The sequence below is a fragment of the Aristolochia californica genome, unplaced genomic scaffold (assembly GCF_029961685.1).
Source record: "Aristolochia californica isolate CCGP_79_NKW_82.1479 unplaced genomic scaffold, dmAriCali1.0.hap1 SCAF_11, whole genome shotgun sequence".
NCBI classification, from domain to species: domain Eukaryota; kingdom Viridiplantae; phylum Streptophyta; class Magnoliopsida; order Piperales; family Aristolochiaceae; genus Aristolochia; species Aristolochia californica.
The window spans coordinates 1,289,767-1,310,045 of record NW_027181782.1 but is presented as its reverse complement, the minus strand read 5'-3'; the positions used below and the strand labels follow the sequence as shown (position 1 = coordinate 1,310,045).

At 38.3% G+C, this 20,279-nt stretch overlaps 3 protein-coding genes across 4 annotated transcripts in view; 2 read left to right on the top strand and 1 right to left on the bottom strand.

The window, feature by feature from the left end:
* Positions 1-5,043, bottom strand: part of LOC137944002 (tripeptidyl-peptidase 2) — a 30,977-nt gene extending 25,934 nt beyond the window's left edge. Inside the window, exons 1-9 of one of the 2 annotated variants that reach the window (XM_068789491.1) lie at positions 4,497-5,043; positions 4,031-4,109; positions 3,820-3,893; positions 3,510-3,628; positions 3,336-3,416; positions 2,584-2,670; positions 2,348-2,490; positions 1,761-1,911; positions 1,544-1,666 (exon numbers count right to left, since the gene is read on the bottom strand). In XM_068789491.1, coding sequence (XP_068645592.1) covers positions 1,544-1,666; positions 1,761-1,911; positions 2,348-2,490; positions 2,584-2,670; positions 3,336-3,416; positions 3,510-3,628; positions 3,820-3,893; positions 4,031-4,109; positions 4,497-4,878 — 1,239 coding nt within the window. In that variant the 5' untranslated portion in view covers positions 4,879-5,043. The remainder of the gene's footprint in view (positions 1-1,543; positions 1,667-1,760; positions 1,912-2,347; positions 2,491-2,583; positions 2,671-3,335; positions 3,417-3,509; positions 3,629-3,819; positions 3,894-4,030; positions 4,110-4,496) is intronic. The other variant, XM_068789492.1, reaches the window with a different exon arrangement.
* Positions 5,044-6,713: 1,670 nt separating this feature from the next.
* LOC137944555 (photosystem II stability/assembly factor HCF136, chloroplastic-like) lies at positions 6,714-11,099 on the top strand. Its single transcript, XM_068790238.1, has 9 exons — positions 6,714-6,728; positions 6,939-7,331; positions 7,581-7,816; positions 8,095-8,225; positions 8,722-8,854; positions 9,044-9,166; positions 9,824-9,898; positions 10,086-10,201; positions 10,910-11,099. Exons 2-9 carry the CDS (start codon positions 7,001-7,003, stop codon positions 10,974-10,976), a joined length of 1,212 nt encoding a protein of 403 aa, XP_068646339.1. The 5' UTR covers positions 6,714-6,728; positions 6,939-7,000; the 3' UTR covers positions 10,977-11,099.
* A 424-nt stretch (positions 11,100-11,523) lies between these two features.
* LOC137943950 (lysophospholipid acyltransferase LPEAT1-like) lies at positions 11,524-20,066 on the top strand. Its single transcript, XM_068789400.1, has 9 exons — positions 11,524-11,769; positions 13,382-13,991; positions 14,885-15,004; positions 15,154-15,169; positions 15,815-15,913; positions 16,659-16,727; positions 18,557-18,690; positions 19,465-19,605; positions 19,792-20,066. Exons 2-9 carry the CDS (start codon positions 13,506-13,508, stop codon positions 19,894-19,896), a joined length of 1,170 nt encoding a protein of 389 aa, XP_068645501.1. The 5' UTR covers positions 11,524-11,769; positions 13,382-13,505; the 3' UTR covers positions 19,897-20,066.
* The last annotated feature ends 213 nt before the right edge of the window (positions 20,067-20,279 follow it).

Genomic DNA, 20,279 nt, shown 5'->3' with positions numbered 1-20,279 from the left:
GAAGATGATGGTACCAAACTTAAAGACAAGACTATATGCAAAAGGTTAACAAGCAAACTTATTTATGCTACAGTGACTCAACCTAACATATCATTTGCAGTGGGTATGGTCGGCTAGTTTCTGAAGCACCCGAGGATGATACATTTGGAAGTTGCCAACAAGATATTAAGATATTTGAAGGGCACACTAAAGAAAGGGTTGTTGTATGCACCACATAACCACTTGCAAATTGGAAGATATTCTGATGTCGATCATGGGGGGTGTTAAATTGGATAGAAAATCTACCTCGGGGTGTTGTGTTTTTGTTGGTGGAAAGGTAGTTAGCTGGAAGAGCAAGAAATAGAATGTAGTAGCCACTCAAGAGCAAAAGCACGGTACCGAGCAATGGCTCACACAGTTAGTCAACTTTTGTAGGTGAGGCCAATGATACAAGAGTTGGGTTTTCCTACTACAAAAGCTACGAAGTTGTTTTTTATATAATCAAGCTGCAATATTAATTGCAAGTAACCAGTGATCCATCAACGAACTTATAGAAGTTGATTGTCATTATGTACATGAAGTTGTAATGAGTGTTGCTATAGTCACTTCTTATGTCAAGTCTATGGATCAGCTTAGTGATGTCTTTACCAAAACATTGGGAAAGAGAGATTTTGGGAAAAATTTTAACAAGTTGGGTTCATTGATATATAAACTCCAATTTCGAGGAGGAGTGCTGAAATATCTGTTAAAAGGTATTTTGGTCATTTACCATGTTCCTATGATTCCTAATAGGATAGTTGTTAGCTTAGATGTAAGAATTATACGGTTAATTTTTTTTCATTCCTAGGTATAATTAGGGAGATATAATGGTTTATATGTAGATGGGCATATATGTCATTTTGTAACCCTAATTATAAGTGAGTTTATAAGAAGTTTTAGGGTCATTCTCCACACCCCAACTGTTGCTGCTGTATACAACGCAGCCTTCTCAAGTTTTTTCTCTTCTCCTTTTCCTTCTCTTCCCTCTTCTATTTCTCCTTATTTATGATGTTTTACAGTCTCCTAAGTGGCTAGTCATTTTCGAATGGAATAGGGTTCAATCCAATAGTCATATAAGAGCAAGATGTGTGCATGGGCCAAGGTCCAATTTGTGCTCCCCAGGTTATCTGCTCCATGAGTTAAGAGTTGTGTGTTGTAGGAGCCATGAGGTGAGAGACTGTGTCTTTATTTGCTCCATTAGGAGTTTGCGTCTACATCTCAAGCCCGTTATATGTAAGTCTAGACATGAGAGGGAGTGTTAAGTGGGAAAAAGTCTCACATTGAAAAAATGGGAAGAAAAGTTAATAGGTTATAAAATTAAACAATATGTCTCCTAAGTGGCTAGTCATTTTGGAATGGAACCGGGTTCAGTCCAATAGTTATTATCAGTTTAGTAGTAAAATAATCCCACCATGTTCATTTTCTTGTATGATTGTCAATTTGAGAATAATTGTTATATGATTTGTTGATCAATTTGGTAACAACAGAATAGATTTTAAAGCAAATAAGAGGCACGTTAACCAACCTCCACTGCAGCTATTAAAGCCCGAATCAAGCCAGTACCCGTTTCCATTGATTTCAAGCGAGAATCTCCAATTTTACAAGAAATTAGCTGGGCTCCAGGTGCAACGCCATTTAGCAATGGTTCCTGTACAGAAGACAAATGGATACAGATATTGCATGGTTCGTGATAGAGTTCAAACAAGACAATATTGAAATTTATAACAGCAAAGGCAGAATACCTTGGGGTGGTAAGCTGTAGCAATACCAGCAACGTGAGTGCCATGTGGAGAGCAGTCAGTTACAATGCTTAAGACGTTTCCTTCATCATAGATATTTGTTACAAATGAGCACGCATCTAATTTGCTAAATATTCCATATTTCCGTTCAATCCTGCAAAATTAGAAGCCTAAAAGTCAGTCTCCAAGACTTTTTTACATCCCAATATGTGACCTTACATGACAAGCACCAGATCTAACAAACTAAAACAAAAGACTAAATTAAATTAAATGGAACACCAAGGGGACAATAAAGGGGGGAAATCGACTCATTTGAAAGCCAACTTACCTAACAATCAATAAAAAAGAACATCACATGACATTTTGACTGCAAGTATTTAATAAGACTAGGACTTTACCTTGGGCAGAAAAAGCATGCAAAAGAGCAACAAGCAAAGGATGATTTATCTAACTAACAACAAAAATTGAACAAGCAAGCCAATGAGCATTAAGTCAGTTGTGTAACATATCAGATTCAGCTACCATATCGGAATATCTCATACCCAAACAAAACATGAGAAAAAAATAGCAGATATATTTGGAAAACGAACTTGTAATTTGTAAGAGGAATAAAGTCAGCCAGTTTCCCATGTTCTTGATCATCTTCAAGACTTTGTGTGTCTAGAGCAACCCTCCATACATGACCATCATTCCATACTACAGCATCTATAACAGGTCCCCTGTCATCATAAGTCTGACAAAAAAAAAAAATGAATGATTTTAAGAAGATTACATGCTAAAGAACAAAAACTTGTCCATAGAAAGTTACCACAAACTAGGCACTCACTTCAGATTGTTTACGAAGAAAATCAACCTGATTCTGAAGGTCTTCACGAAGCTTTTTCAAATCATTTTCTTCGGGTTTGTTGTGTTTCTGCAAGACAGGTCAATTGCATATAAAAAGATGACACAATTATCTTTCTGAATATCCTGCTAGGAACTTAGACAATTCACCACCGTATGTCACTACACAAGAATTCTGATAACAAGACTTCCTTATTTCCTGATTCAAACTTACGTAACCAAAAAAAAAAAATTATCATTTTTATGTGCCAAACCTTAGGCAATCTCAACCTAAATTAGCATTGAAAAAAACGATTATCCTTATGTAATGGAATAGCTTGTAATTTTTTTTTTCTTTCAGCCCTCGAATATACATTGTGAATAAGGGCATTTTAATCACTCTTGTAATAAATAAAGAAAAGAGGAGAGAGCTCGACCTATGCAAGGGAGCATTCTCTCCTCTTTTTGCCCTACCTCCTCCTACTCTACGTGTCTACCTCCTCTACACTAGAAAACCCTTTGTTTCTTCTTCTCTTATCTTCTTCTTCCTCCACTTTCTTCACTTCAACCAGCCTTCTCCAAGCGTGAAACTCTAGAATCTAACAATTAGCACAAAACATGCACCTAAAATAGAGTTTTTAACCGTCCCAATAAAAGAGAGGGAAAAAAAGAGAAAATAAATAATGAAATTATCATAATGAAGAGAGTGGTACTTTGTTGTTTTAAGTGTAAAAAAGGAGAGAGAAATGTAGTAACCTTGTCAAATTCATTAAGATGTTTTAGGGCCTCCGAAATGGCTTCCTGATTTTTCTCATCCCACTTCTTTTTTCTCTCTTTCTGCCATGTTGGAGTTAGACAGTGTATTAGCTATCAAAAAAGTTAGGACAATTTCAAAATACCAGCTCTTAGATTCCATTCTACCAAATGTACATTTGGCACCTTGACACGAGATGTCAAATCACCAGTGAAGAGTTCATAGACCAATTTACAGCCAACATGCCACTCGCCCGAAGGGTTTTCCCATTTTGGATTGACCAGCAATGATGCCCCTAAATAAATAGGAACAAAGACAAACAGACACAAAAGGAAAAGCAGAGTGAAACACCAAAAATAATAGATTAACCATGCGATAAAGTTCATATCTCATGATGTAACTTAAAACATTAAAACTCATGAAGAACTTCTACAAAAAGTGACGATCCGTTCATGCAAGTAACTCAAAATGTGGTCGTTGACCGACCTGACGCCCCCTTGATATAACCATCTGCATCAGCCTTCATGACCTTGGAAATGTCAATATCACCACTCCCCGTGCTACAAGGAGAAAATTTATTTCTTTAGAGCTCTTAAAAAAGTCTAAAACAAATCCGTAAACCACCAAAGTGCCACGTAGATTCCCTTAACGAGGAGTAGGATGCAAAAAGTGAGATGGCTCAGAGTTGCCACATTACCAATCAATGATATCTAAGATTTTAGGTTTCCCGTCCGATGTCACTTCTAAACCTGCAGCAGCTGGGTCCACGCCGGTATCTGCAAAACACCAATCAGTACAAGTAGCATAAAAAAGCTGTAACTTGACGCAAGACAGCAGAAACGAAAGAACTCCATTTTCCCAACTTCCGTGGAAATAAATATCCTCCGAATGTCTCTTCTCTCTATAAACTACCCTCCTTGCGGTTGCAGCCGCCAAATATCATCCGCAAAAAAAAAAAACGACAATTAACTCGTATGCTATCATAAAGACAACAAAAATACACTCCACCATTACTAAACTGATCCACTTCATCCAAGCAACAACAGGAGCACACAAGCAAAAGAAAAACACTAACTTGTCAACTACATCGAACTCCCTCCCTACTCAACAAACAGCAACACTCCCAGACAAGTCAAAAATTCCTTCCCCAGAATCAAAATTACCAAAAATCGCAATCACGACGCCTCTTCCATCATACTCCGGATGCGCTTCAATGAAGCGATCGGCTCCAATCTCCTTCTTAGGCATGAGCGAAGCTAAAAAAGTCGACTCGTTCAAATGAAAGCCGCCAAGAGCGCCATTCTCTTCCGAAAGAGAGGAAGCCGCAGCGGGTATTTCCGCATCATACACCCGAGAGGAACCCGAAGCGGGCATTGCCCTAACCTTAATCCCAATTCTCCCGAGACCTCGAGCACAAGAGGACGAGACAAGGCTAGTGAGAGAATACCGAGGAGAGAGAAACCGCGTCGGAGGAAAATGAGATGATGACGGCAATCTATCAAAAGCCGCGAGTAAAGCGGGTATATATAGTGTGACGGTTAGCATCGTACTTTACGGCTTTCAAGTTAGACCGGGATTTGTATTCTTGATTTCCTGGTTTTTTATTCCTTTTTTAGCAAAACGGGAATCCGGAGTTCCGTCATCGGCAGCAGGCAGAAGCGGTAACACGGCTCACGGCCTACAGCCCCCGCGCCTACCGGTGGAAAACCGTTTTCGTTGGTTCTCGCCTCTCCGCCTATCCGGCAAAGATATTTCTATCATGGAAAATCAATATTAGAAAATTAAAGAAATGAAGATATTCTTATCGGTTTTCGGTGGCCCGGCTAGGGTTTGTGAGTAATTATTTTAATTAAATTAATTTTATTATTACTAAAATTATTATTATTCTCATGAATACTGGCAGGGGGGACTTATCCAACATGGGACTAGATAGAGATCACATATTGGTGTCCCTCTCTCTTATCCTCTATAGCATGAAGGTAACTTCCCCACACAATAAAACAACCCGATTGACTAAGGTCGGTCAACTAGGTTTTGACCCATCTAGTTCTAAGTGAGGACTAGAAACTTGAACAAAGGACTAGGTTCAACCAGCTTTGAGTTCACAATAATCCTCTCCCCCTCCAGGGCCAACTCCTCCATTGCCTCCTACTTCCCCACATTTTGGTTATCACCCTCCTACATCTCAAGATTACTGTAGGCCACAGCCACTAAGTCTCTCTCTCTCTCTCATGGACATATGCATGTTACATCTTCTATGAGACATTATGAGTGTGTGCTCTTGTTAAGGCTAACTTGTACTTTGGTCTGCAGGGTAATCAGATCATTCCAATGGAGGGAAATGCTCCCTTACAGGGACATGTTGTAGCTGCTTCAAAGACTGAAATGGTTCAACACTCTCCATGCTTTATGAATCCAGCTGCGCAAGATGCTTCATGTGGTTTTGGTTCTTCAAGATCATTTGAGCTACCAGGACACAATAACGGAATGTATTTACTTCCTCCACGATCCTTTCATCCTCCTCTACCACCACCACCTACTCACCATCACCATGTTCCAAACCAGCAGCAATTTCAACAACCAGAGGCACAAAGACCACCTTTTCATCCTCCCCATCCTATACCCCCACCAGCTCAACCGCCTCCACCACCGCCGCGGGTTAGTCATCACTATTCTTATGGCAAGCCTCCTGCAGTACCACAACAACACATGCAGCAACAGCCATTCCATCCATATCCCTTGCAGCCTATGTCCAATGGTCGTCCTGATAATCCACCACTGTTGTTGTCCTCCTTTAATATCATTTCGGGTGTGGCAGAAGTGACATCGCTATCAGCTTTTTGACGCCTACGAACAGAAGAATCATTTGACCTCTCCCCCTCACCACCATCTCCAGCCTCAGAAAGCAGACAATTCTAGAAATTCACCATTTTCTGACAAAAACCCATTGACCGAGCTACGAGATTTGTGATGCCTGGTTGGTGGTGGCTCAGAGATGGGTGATGGTTTGGAAGTTGTTCTGCATCTAGGTGTTTTGTAATCCCTCTTCTATAGACTGCCATTTCGGTGCCCTCTGCTAGATTCTTATTTTTTGATGGTGCGAAACCGTAATGGCCCTGCAGACTGCTCATGGCGGATGACAGTCTTCTTTGGGAAGCCTTCAACTTGAGTGGCTGGAATGACTCCAAGACATCAATATGAGGTCGACGAGTCTCAGTTTTTCCATTACTGCTTTCTCTGAAAAAAACAAAAATGCAGTTTATTTGACTACCTCTGGTAAAACTTGAGTGGCATTCCACTCAGGCAGGAATGCCGGACCTCTGCAATAGACGGATTCGATTCCAACCTTCGTCTCACACATCAGGGTTAAGCTAGTAGAGCCACCGGAGATTCCGGTAGGTTAAATCAATGCAATTGAAGTAAAACTCTTCCATTTGATATTAATAAATCAATTAATTAAAAAAATTATGAAGACTTGGGTCCAAATGTTGAACCCTCCAATGATGCAAGTTTTCTAGTACACCATAAATTTTTCCTTTAATTTAGTCCACTAGCGATTTGAGAAGCTCAAAAGGGCCCACGAAGCAGATTCTGAACAACTGCAGATAACAGATAAGAGCGAGAGCGCGCGGGAGAGAGAATTTTCTAGAGAGGAAGACGGACAGCAATGGAGTCGATGTCGACTCTGCAGCTCACCAATTCGAGCGCCCTCCGTCTCAAACCTTCATTGGATAGTTTTTTCCTAAGGAGAAACGGTCATTTCCGGATGTCTCAATTCCGATTCTTTCCTTCTGCGTCTCTCGAAAATTCCTCTGTTAACCGAAGAAGGTTCGTTGCGGACACTGCTGCTGTTTCAGTATCTCTCTTTTCTCTCACTGCTCTCGAACAACCGGCGAGGTCAGATGAAGGGCTATCAGAATGGGAGCGAGTTTATCTTCCCATTGATCGGGGCGTCGTACTTCTCGACATTGCGTTTGTTCCGGACGACACGAAGCATGGTTGGTTCGAATTGCTTTTTTTTTTTTTTTTTTAGAGTGAAATTTTAAGATGTTGGGGATGGACTTGGAGGATGTTATACGTGAAATGTAGGGAAGCCACTTGGGAAGTGGAAGTTGTGTTTGTTTTCAGTTTTTTGCAGTTAGTGATTCTTTCCTAATGTTCTTTCTTCCTTTTTTTTTTTTTTTGTCGATTGTAGAGGTGTTTGGTAGATTTGGTGATTTTTATGAGCAGGGTTTTGATTGTTTCAGGCTTCGTTTTGGGGACGCGGCAAACAATTTTGGAGACAAAAGATGGTGGCACCACCTGGTTTCCACGTTCAATAGCTTCGGCCGAGGATGAAGACTTCAACTACCGATTCAATTCCATCAGCTTCATGGGCAAGGAAGGATGGATAGTTGGGAAACCTGCTATTTTGTTGCACACCTCGGATGCTGGAGAAAGCTGGGAAAGAATACCTTTAAGTGCTGAACTTCCGGGTGATATAGTAAGCTTAATCCAATTGAAGCACTAGCATGTCTGTCACTATGTCACTTAGCATGGGTTTCTATAAGAACCCAGAAAACTGTACCCTGATATTATTATTGAGCACAAGAGGATATGCTTTCAGCGGACTAAGATTACCTATGAATGGCTGTAGTGGAACAAGCTTAAATCACTTCAAAACATTTGTCAAAATAAGAGAAGTTCAAAACATTTTCTAAAAAGAGGTCATAAATGAAATGTTATTCCAAGAGTTTGGAGATGATTCATTGACTTGCGCAGGTTTACATAAAAGCAACAGGGGAAAAGAGTGCGGAGATGGTAACGGATGAGGGAGCAATTTACGTTACATCAAATAAAGGATACAACTGGAAGGCTGCTGTTCAAGAGACCGTTTCAGCTACGCTCAATCGGTATACTTCTAATCGAGATTCTGTTTGACAGTATTGCAACCTTGGGATTACAGGTTTCCTAGCTTGTTTGTTATATATATGAGAAACATGTTATGGACACACATTTTACATTATGGGCACCGAACTGACATTTGTCTTCCAATGTAGCTTCATCATGGACTACTGATTTAGTTCAAATTTTCTGTTTGCTTTGTATGAGGGGAAGAGAGTCTAAGAACTCATGAATCTGCCACAAGAACTCGGATACCTAACTATCATAGATATAAGTTAGACACAGAGGTTTGAATTCTTGAGCCTGATTTCACCTCGCTGTAGGTTATATCAGATGTTGAATACCATTTGGAAATTCTTGTTCTCTACACCATCAGTAGTTTTAGATACATAACATTTGTTTTTTAAGTGAAAATTTTCCATTTGATCCACCCAATGATTACAGTTATGCAAAAAAGATATTTACCGGTGTCTTCGAACTCACTGTTCTTCATTACTTATGCAGAACAGTCTCTAGTGGCATCAGTGGTGCAAGCTACTACACAGGAACATTTAATACAGTAAATCGCTCCCCCGATGGCAGCTATGTCGCTGTCTCTAGCCGTGGCAACTTCTACCTGACTTGGCAACCTGGGCAGGTACGCTTCATTTTGTTGCTTCCTCCTGGATCCTATTGTGAGGACTCTTACACAATATTCTAGGAAACTACATAAGATGGAATTGTTTTCCAAGACTGTCAAGTGAATGCTGTAATTGCTAATTGCTGCAATCTGCTGTACCATTTTTATTTCACTGGTTGTGTTCTCAGCTGCCTACATCATTGGCAGGCATTCTGGCAACCACATAACAGAGCAGTGGCACGAAGAATTCAGAATATGGGATGGAGAGCTGATGGTGGTCTGTGGCTTCTTGCGCGTGGTGGTGGGCTTTATCTGAGTCAAGGCACTGGTGTAAGTTCAAACAAGAACTTTTCCTTGTACTATAATAGTTTCTTTGCATTTTGTTGCGTCTCACTGAAGTTATTTCATGATGCTTGGTATGAGTCATATGCTCTGCAAGCATGCTGCAATCATTTTTTGACTATTTTTGGTACCATATATTACTTTTATAAAAGACAAATTGCTTGAACTATTGGCTAAGCTGTTCTGAACCCTAGCTGTTTGATCCTAGTTTGAAACTTTTTTGTTGAATGGTGAAACTGTTCAAAGAATGAATTTTCCCTCTAGTTATGACTGCTGCAAATGGACTGCCCGTCATTCCAGTTGTCATTTTTACAGTGAATTTCCTGCATATTTTGTTTCCTTTCTATTTCTGCACTCTCCATGGTTGTCTTTCTGAGAAGGTGGGTTGTTGGCTCTTGCCCCTGCCGCTTCCCTACTTGCAACTGATATTTTCTTTATTTAGTGTTTACTTATTATGGTGGAGGAAGAGAACACTTATGTAACTGACCCTAACATCATCAGGGGAAGACTTTGATGCTGGCAACTTACTATAATCCTTAATCATCTAGCAATTCAGAAAAAAAAAGTAATGGCCATGTGATGCATTGATTGTTATTATTTTTTAGCTGAACTTAAAATTGGATAATTTTTTTGTTTCATCGACAGATATCTGAGGACTTTGAAGAAGTTCCTGTCCAAAGCCGAGGTTTTGGCATTCTTGATGTCGGATATCGTTCAAAGGTGACTACATCTCTTTAATGAATTTTCTCTTTTAAAAAGAATTTGCTTATATTTCTCTCATGCTCAAATATCCCTAATTGTATTTCTGCCATGTTTGAAATGCATTGTGCCCAAATCCGGAGTGATGGCAATGAAGTCTGTTCACAAATTTTTACCATCGGCAATTCTAAAAAGTTTGTGATGCCAGGATGAAGCTTGGGCTGCCGGAGGCAGCGGGATTCTGCTGAGAACAACTAACGGTGGCAAGACATGGTTGCGCGATAAAGCTGCTGATAATATCGCTGCAAATCTCTATTCAGTAAAGTAAGTTTATTATCACTTCCATATTAAATATTGCAGCCTTCTACACTGTTTTCAGCCTATTACACTTATCATTGTGGGACTATTCCCAATGTAACAATGCTTAGCTTAGGTAGAAGAAGAGGAGTGTACCAGTTTTATGCTTTTTGTTTTAGACACCTCAAAATCCGCATGGTATCTCATACTTATGTATACAGAGACACTGCACCAAAACTTATTTTGAAAGAATGCCCCTGTGGGGTTTAGTAAATGATCTTCATCTTCTCATTGCAACAATTTTTTTCTCTTGAATTTCTTGTTAAAGAATAGTCTTACATGGATTAATGAGTACAAAGATCTTGAGTTTATTAGTTGGGAAAGAGGTTTTTTAATTTTGCTAGTCATTTTGGGATGAGCCGTGGACCCAACTTCACATGGTATCAGAGCAGGTACTCATATGTGGGCTTACACCTAAATTATCCACTTGTAGAACCGCAAAAGAGAGCCTATACCATAATTATCCACTTATAGAGCCACAAAAGAGGGCCTATACGTGAGGGGGAGTATTAAGGAATAGTCTCACATGAATTAGCGAGTCCAAAAATCTTGAGTTTATTAGTTAGTAAATAAGCTTCCTAATTTGGCTAGACCCGACTTCACACTTCTTATTTAACCACACCTGGATGTACTTTATGGTGTATACGTCTTTTACATGTTGATCTTTTCTTGCAGGTTCATCGATGATAACAAAGGTTTTGTTCTAGGAAATGACGGTGTCTTGCTTCGATACCTTGGATGATGAAGATCCTCCATTTTTTGAGAAAATCGAGTCTCCTTACATATGTAATTATGTTGTACTTTATGATTGTTTTAGCCGAATTTTTTTCTTTTTTTTAAAAGGAAATCTATCAATTTCTTTGAATTCTCTATTCCCTTCTTGTTATAAGTTCTATGATATTTGACATCTAGAGCCTAACCCCTTGACTAACAATTCTCTTAATGCTAACTTGGGCAGACTCTTACAAGAGAAATCATAGCTAAAACTATGACATCTAAGGAGGCTTTTATGGTAACTGCGTTTTAAATCAGTAAAATGCAAGAGTTCCTGATGACACCGTGAAGTTATATTTCTCGTCTTATCCTAAGACGCATCTGCTTCCGATTTTAAAGCGGGTCCCATTTCCACGTGTGCAGATCTTGACTATGCGGACTTCTCACCCGCAGCTCATAGGATTTTGTCTTCCAGTGCCGTTTCCCATCGACTCATGATTCTGAGATACTTCCAGAAATCGATCTCCTTCCCTACCCTACCCGGAGCTTTTTCTTCTTTCTGTTTCACTCTCTCGGCTACTCTACGTTCTTGCCATCGTTGCCATACTTCTTCTCTTCGATCTCGCTTTCCTAAACAAATTTCTTTAGTTTGTACTACTTCCCTCCCTTTTCTTCCATCTGGTATCCTCTATCTGGCTTAATCTTTTTCTTGCGCTCTCTCCGGTTCTCCGCGTGAAAATCTCTCTCTTTGTCTGTGTCTTGCGGCCGCAGGACCGGCGTCACTCGTGTTCTCACTGACGGCAACCTCAAGGGTCTGCATTGTGCGCTTCTCTCTCTAGTCTTTATTATTTATATCTTCTCCTTTTAGATGTCGATGAATTTTACCCACTCTGCTACATTTCCTCTTTTTTTGTTAGTCCTTTTGAGTTAATATTTATTTTTGTTTTCCTGATCTCTCTTTCAGTAAGATTACCTTGGAAATTGACAAGGTCACCTGGATCCTGGAGCGAGTCCCTTAATAACCAATTCAAAGCTACTGTTAATCCAGACAGAGAAAACAAATTCTCCATTATCGCTATAGCCTAGCGAGTTGTTTGTTATAAAATTGTTTTTGAAATTTATTTACTTGAAATATTCAATATCATTCTAAGATTCTGATATTGGTATACCTCGTCTTGATTAATCATTGTTATTGTATTGTTTTGTTAATAAATTGCTCGTTTGATTTTAAGCTCAAGTTTAATTCGTAATATTGAATTCATTAGTATCTCAAATGTTAAGTGTTAACTGTAAAAAAGTACCAAATGTTAGTAAATCCGTATGATTCCCTTCACATAGGTTCCTGCATGATATAAATGCTTTGCCTTTTCTTTTATGTAAAAACAATAAAATTGATCTCCATTTCTCTAACGATCTATTGCGATGTAATTAGTGATTTTCTAAATTAATTGCTTTATGATGAAATTTTGGAGTGGTGTAAAAAATCACTTAAAAAATTTACAGGTATATCTGCTTCAAAGTTCCTAACTAACCCAAAAGACATCCTTTGATTAGTACCACAGTTATGGATTATAAACCTATAGAGCAAAATGACTGCTTTTATGATATAGATGAGTTTCTACATAATGTATTTAAAAATTGTACTTCACTGGGCATTGTATCGGCAGCATGGTGGTTGAGATCTTATGAAGTTCTATTGGATTTTCGTTTTTGTTACCATCAAGCAATGGGTCTTAGATAGACAAGCCTGAATGTGGTATCCAAGAACTATGTGGAGAGCTGTTGGAAATTTTGAAGAATCTGGAACTACAGTTAGACAGATCTTTAATACTCGGCTTCTATACATGTATACAACGTTTTTTCACATTTCAGTTATTTCCATGGTACTAGATTGCACCCTTATTCTCTGTGACCCTATAATAGGACTCAATCAATTAAAATTGGGTTTTTGGATTGAGAAAAATGGGCCTATGATTTATAAGTAAAAGGGGCTGCGGAATGGCAGCCATGCAAATATGACTATGTAAGAAACAGCAAAGAAAACAGTTATATCAACCAGACCTATGTGCCTCTTTTGGATATACTTCTATAATACTTCAAGTGAAGGTCTTCAGCCTTCGAAAGGGAAAAGTTAAGTTTTTTATGTTTTTGATTTTGCTGCCATTTAATGTGTGATGAACCACATTTCTTGAAGCTTTGTATACACTGTTTGACTTGTATCTTTGATGTCTTAAGCTTAAACAGCCTTATGGTTATGGAAAAGTGTGGGAATGGTGCTTCTTTGATGTGGCAAGACCAAGGACTGTTTCCTGCATCGAAGTGGCTTTTGCTGAATCCAAAAATTCTGTCATAAAAATTTCCACTTATTGCTAATTTATGATCATTGGTGTGGTGGTTTAAAATTATTAATAGTACTGAGTTGCTTCTGTACAGGGTCCAATCTAACTCCTCTGGACAAATCTCATATAACTTATAGGGCTGCGACCCCTTAGAAGCTTTCATTTATGGCCACCACTTGGTGATTGGTTAGGTTAGATAATCTTCATTTCTGTATGCCATGGGCACTGAAATGAAAGATTTCGCCAAAGATGGCATGGATGAGTCTCATCATGGTGAATCTGGCAAAGACGTGCAACCTCTGTTGAAGTCGAATTCTTCAGTCAATGCCTCCTCGAATCAGGTTAGCTCTGAGAGTATTGAAGAACTGGAGAAGAAATTCGCTGCATATGTGCGGAAGGATATCTATGGTACAATGGGGAGAGGTGACCTGCCACTCAAGGAGAAAGTTCTACTTCCAATAGCACTTGTTACTCTCTTGCCCATCCGGCTGATTGCAGGTTTTGCTATTTTGCTTTGTTATTACTTGATTTGTCGGTTCTGCACTCTTTTCTCTGCTCCAAACCGAGAGGATGAGCAGGAGGATTATGCACATATGGTTGGATGGAGGAGAACAACAATAGTGCAATGTGGGAGGTTTCTTTCTAGGGCGTTGCTCTTTACTCTTGGGTTTTATTGGATCAGTGTGGAGGATCGGGGTTCAAATGTAAGAGTCAAAAACATGGATATCAATGAGGTTATGATTTGTGCAATTTATTATGGCATGAAATAATAATGATACTCAATTGGTTATCTTTTTTGACATTGATATTCTTGAGTGCGTTGTTCTTTCAACTTTACCTACTAGACTAGTTATGTGATGGTAGAATGATAAAGAATATAATAATAACAGAAATAGATGCAGGTAACTTATTAAGTCATGTTATTATAGTTTTGGTGTTTCAGTGATTGTGGATGAAAAGCACATACTGATGTTTATAAGAACTAAGTCGGCTATACAAAATATTTGACACTGATGTTGTGTTGCACTTTGTGAAATCATCACAGGAAGTTAGACTGAGCAGACCATGCTCCTAAAGTATAAAGTTTAGTGGATTGTCTTTTTCATAATACTAACATAGTTTGCTTGCTGCATTTGTTTGATAACAAATTTAAAGTCTGGCAAGAGTGGGTTTGTTCATTTTACTATTGGAGTAGTTTGCATGTTTTACTGGATTGAAGTCAGACCCTCCAAGTCTCAAACTCAATATGGGAAATAGGTAGTTAGGTTCAGGAATTTGCATAATAGCTATCAATACATGTGGGATGTAAAATGCACCATGCCTTTCTGTGGTACTTTGGCTTGTTTGCATTGATTGTACCGTATATAGTCCAAGCTATGCCACTGCTGCTGCTTCCCATGTTCTATTTGCCTTAGTTCTGGTGATGATTTGAACCCTTTAGTTTTTTTTATCTAGAATAATTCATGCCTATTGTCTGGTTTCATTGAAACATGACCTTCTCTTCCTTCTGGAATGATTTTATCATAATCTCCTTATCTAGGCTCTTCAAATGCTTAAGCATCTCTCTCATCCGTAACTGTCTGTGTTTGATTTCCAGAATGAATTGAACAATCCCTCTGAAGAATCTGGAAGGCCCGGGGCAATTATCTCAAATCATGTATCTCATTTGGATATTTTGTATCACATGTCATCTTTCTTCCCTAGCTTTGTTGCAAAGGTAGGGGTCATCATATTTATTCAAGGTCTTGTTCAATGTTTTGGTTCTAGTAGTCATATTGTTTGGGAATTTCAATATGTTATCCTCTTACATGCATTTTGTCTGTCTGTCTTGTATGTGATTTTTGGCCCTGGATTTAATTACCAAAGAGATCGGTCTCATCAGGTCAGTTGTCTTTTCTTTTCCTTCTTGTTGTTTTCAAATGGTTAGCATTTTCGAACAAAAAAGGTTAACATTTTGTACCATAAGAAAAAGAATGAAGAAATTATAAGTTGGTGATGGTTCAGATCATCCTAAACTGAAAGATACATTTTCTTTCAATTGACAAGTTCTCATCTATATTAAAATGTCTCTAAGGACATTTTACCGATTACTGCTGCAAGCTTTTGTGAAGTAGAAGCAAATGCATATTCTGGTTCTTAGACAAATAGATCTACAGGCTTGATGTATTGAGCGTTTTATAAGAGTTCACTCCATAGCATTATTTTCCATAACAACTGGTACAGATTATTTTTTAGTTTTGCTAGAATTCTGTGCAGGGAGCTTACAAGGTCTCATTGATGAATTCAAAAGGATAAATTAGTTCTTGAGATATATCAAGAACATCTCTGTTTGATGAGTTCGAGAGGTGTTCTCGAACAGAAGCTGCATTAGAGCTTCATTCAAGACCATAAGAAGCTGCAAATGGATATGTTGCTATCTCAGGACGCTTCACTCATTTGTTGGTTAATTTTAGTCACTTAATCTTTAAACTGAAAGATAATATAAGGCTATTCTAGCTTCCTGAGAACATCGGGGCCACCTTTTGAGTGAGTTTGATGAATTTCTTTCTCCTATTCTGCAGCAAGTGCCTCGGTTGTGTCTTTGTTCAGAGAGAGTCAAGAACATCTGACTTTAAGGGTGTCTCAGGTACATGTCAGGCCTAGAAAACAGTTTTCAATATATTATTTTCATAAAATTGGTTGAATCAATACTTATTTCTTCTCCTTTGGTCCATACTCTGCATATTGCTGGAACTAGGCCCTTTTATGCACTTTGCATGCTCTGAATTTCAAACTTGGTTGTCGTAAACAAAATTGAAGAATCATTTTAAGACATCTTGCAGTGAGATAGTGCAAAGGATTCAATTTTTTCCTCAAGATAGCTAAGATCGGCCTTCACTTATATTTGTTGTTCCTTGTATTGGTCAGTTTACTTTGTGGTGAAGTTTATCTAATTCTCTCCTTTAACCCATTTGTAGTTGTGCTTGTGTGTCCTAGGATTTCATTGTAAAACGGATCTTGAATAAGGATTGCTTCAATAAATCCTCTTGGAGTGTTGCTACTTCCCTGGTATCCAAAAACTCAAATCTCTTGTCATCCTATCATATCTCTATATCGGTAAACACCAATCTGCTCACCCTTTTCTGACGCATTACAACAATAACAAGTTGTCTAAGTGAGATAATCACCAGAAAAGAACTATCTAGTGGAGCGAAACAAATCTTGAACCTTCTTTAGTTTTGCTTGCCTCTTGAGTCTTTTTTTTTTTTGAAATAGTCTTGCGTCTTAGTCTTACCATTGCAAATTGCAAATTGCAAATTGTAAATATTCAGCAAAGTTCCTATATTCTGTGTGTTCTCACTTCATGATTGTGAACATCTCAATCGCTGCAGGGGTTGTGACAGAAAGAGTTCAAGCTGCCCATGAATCTAAAAGCGCTCCAATGATGATGCTTTTTCCAGGTGATTTACATTTCTCTAGAACTTATTGATGTGTGGCCGTGCCAATGCGATTATTTGTACTAATCTTGCTTGGGCTTGAGGTGCTTTTTTTTTTTGGTATTGTGGTGCTTCATATATTATGATTTGTTTGTTATACAAATGAATGTAAACCTATAACAAAAGGTTGTTTATGTGCTTAAGTACTTCCAGTGTTCAGCAGGAATGACTAAATGATATACATGGCTATTGTTCAGTATGTGGCTGTGTAAATGGAATTTATTTCTACATGATTCTGCACTTTGATCCATTAAATTGTTTTTGGATTAATTACCCTCACTCTTTGAAAAATGATAAAAAATGGTAATGTTTTTTAAAAGAGGGGAGGGTCCACCTCCTCTCTTACTTCGATGATGTACAAGAGGGGAGGGCCCCGAAGTAAGGTTCGGGGCCACCCCTTCCCTGTTTCTGAAAACCAGGGGGGAAGGTGCTCCCACCTGTGTCCTCCTCGACCTTCTCTGTTTACAGAGACATAAAGGGGCAGATTGTGGGGGACTTTCCCCTCTCTCTGCATGGTAGTGGGGGAGGGTAAGGCCACACTGTCTTCTTCTTCAAGGGATGGTGGAGCCCTTTTGGTCTGTCATGGAAGCGGCCCCTCCCCTCCCTTCCTCCTGAGATTGTTAGGGATACAAGGGAGGAGATGGGCTCCTCCCCCTTCATTTAAAAAATATTAACAAAATTTAAAATGATTACTTTATTAAAATTTAAAATGAGGGTAATCTTGTCATTTTTTTAACTAAATCAGTCCTTGGGCTTGAGTCGCTTTTAAAATTAGGGGATAAGAGTAATTAACTGGTTATTTGATATACTACCATTTCATTTGTATAATCATAGGTCATACCCGAATTGGCCCTGTTGGTATGATTGCTAGATAGTTTTGGAAGCCTTCAAAGACAGTGATTTTCATGATTTGGTCTGGTCTCACCAAAAGCTTGTTCTGCAGCTTATTTGGTGCTAAAAGGGCTGAACCTGGATTATATAGTTTGGTTGGACTAGATGGAATGTGATTCCTGTTCAACTGCATTATTTTGAGTGTTATTCGAAGATGTCACTTTGGAATAAGCACCGTGAATGAAATCAAACTATAAGGTGATCCTGGCTGCCTTTCATTTATCAGATCAAACTGGCCTAAACTTTTATAAACCATCTTCCTGGTCATTGGAAGCTGAAGCTTCATGCTGAGTTCATGTTCCAGTTGATATAAAAAAAATCCATATGAGATGCGGTTGAATGACAAACTATCAGTAGAGTTAGATTATTAGTTAATCTTGTGAACTTCAAAATTTCTTGAGAGTGTGAGAGTTAGTCATGTGGAAATCTTATCCTTTACTTGTTATTTTTTTTCAAGAACTATTTTAGTTTATTATTGCTATTCTTCTGGAGGGAAGGGGGGAGGTTGGGATCTTGGTGTTTGGTGGAGTTCAATTTAAATGTAGTCATATTCCTTGATATAGCTTTGATATCCAGAAATGAGTTTATCATTGATCGATGTGTATTATAAGGAACCGGATGGTGATAGTTGGTCCACTGCCTATACAACTCAGTTTGTTGTCTCCACTAGAATGGATTATTATTTAAACTACCTTGTTTAGTGTATGTGGTTGATATTGTTAGAATGGTAATTAAGAAGCGTATTACAGCTGTGTGAAGAGCCAGAAATTGTTGGGTGTATTAGACTACTAGTTTAGGTGGACTTCTTTTTGCATCATGTAGCAACTATTCTATTTATTTTTTAAATTATGTGATGTAATTTCTTGGACATGTCTTAATAGTTTCTTGATGCTCAATTGCAGAAGGTACAACCACAAATGGTGAGTATCTTCTTCCGTTCAAGACAGGCGCTTTTTTATGTAAAGCTCCAGTGCTCCCTGTGCTCCTAAGATACCCATACAAGAGGTTTAGTCCTGCATGGGACACTATTTCTGGGGTGAGAAACTGTTCAGATTTCTGTATACTCAAAGAGTATTGAACAATGTCCATATTTTGCTAGCTAATCTAGTCAAACTGGAAATCCGTTATTTTTTTTCTTATGATTGTTCCTTTGGACTTTACTATAATTGCAATCTGAAGAATTATGTATTTTAGAACTTTTGTCCATTATGTTTATATTCATCAATATCCTCTAGTACTTACTCTGTTGAAAGGTCATGTAAGGTGCTCCATCATTCATTTAAAAAAAAAAAGATGCTCAACCTCTCTCTCTCTCTCTCTCTCTCTCTCTCTCTCTCTCTCTCTAGGCCCTACAAAAAAGTGGTTTTCACTTCAAAATTAGCTTTGGACATCATTTCAAAAAAATAAAAAGAAGGCCAGGGCTTAACCCATTTTTGGAGTCTTTTTTGTAAAGAAAGGCGAAGTTTTATTTCAAAACCCGAGGGCAAAGAATCAACAAACAGAGCTATCTTAAATATTTTGAGATGACATTTCCTTTGTTCCTTTGCTATCTTTATGGAGGAATGGTTGAACCTGCTTGTCTAGAGTTTGTCTAATGACATTCTTACAATCTTCATCATCTTCTTCTTTCTTCTTCTTCTTACTACGATTGTTGTTATTATAGTTTGTACTATTATTTTTGCTTAAATCCTTCTAAAAATAATATTATTTTGTCATGCCAATTTTTAATTTCTAATGCAACTGGTCTAATGCATCATCAATGGATAGAACTGTTTTAATTGAAAAAGCTTTAAGTCATTTGGTTTTGCAGGTCCGCCATGTAGTTTTCCTCCTTTGTCAGTTTGTGAATCATATGGAGGTGATCCACTTACCTGTTTACTTCCCTTCTGATGAAGAAAAGGAGGATCCTAAGCTTTATGCTTCAAATGTGAGAAAGCTAATGGCTAATGAGGTGTGTTTATGATGAGTGCAATTTCTTTTTTTATAAAATCACTTTGGAGCAACAGTTAATTCTGGAATTTGTTTCTTAATCTACTTATCAAATCTTACCTACAAAAGAAATCCACATTGAAAATTTTTAAACTGTGTTCCCCTTGATTCTGTAAATAATCGGCACCTTCTGACTTCTTGGCTGCAGGGGAATCTGATAATGTCAGATATTGGACTTGCAGAGAAGCGAATCTACCATGCTGCGCTGAACGGTAATAGCCTACCTAGTTGTTTACATCAGAAGGCCGATTGAAAATTCATGGCCTAGCTCCCAAATTCTATCTTCTGCAGTTGGGTTGGTTGGTTTCATTTAACACTTTTTTATGATTCCGCAGAAGGAGAAACTATATTGGACACTGGCCCTGTAATTTTCACAAGTGATCACTAGTTCTGTGAATCAGTTTCTAGTTTTTAATATAAAAACTTTTGGCATTATTTCCTGGCTTGCTCTTGTGTATCTGGTCCAAGTTCATTTCATATGGCTGCACGGCTCTTTGAAGTTAATCAGAAAGATATAATCTCCATTCTAGAACTGAAACATCTCTTTGGTGTGTTCTCTGCAGGTTTATTTTCCAGACGCTAGTTTGGTGATTGTAATTTCTCTTTAGATGATATTCTATGCTTGTTAGAAAAAAA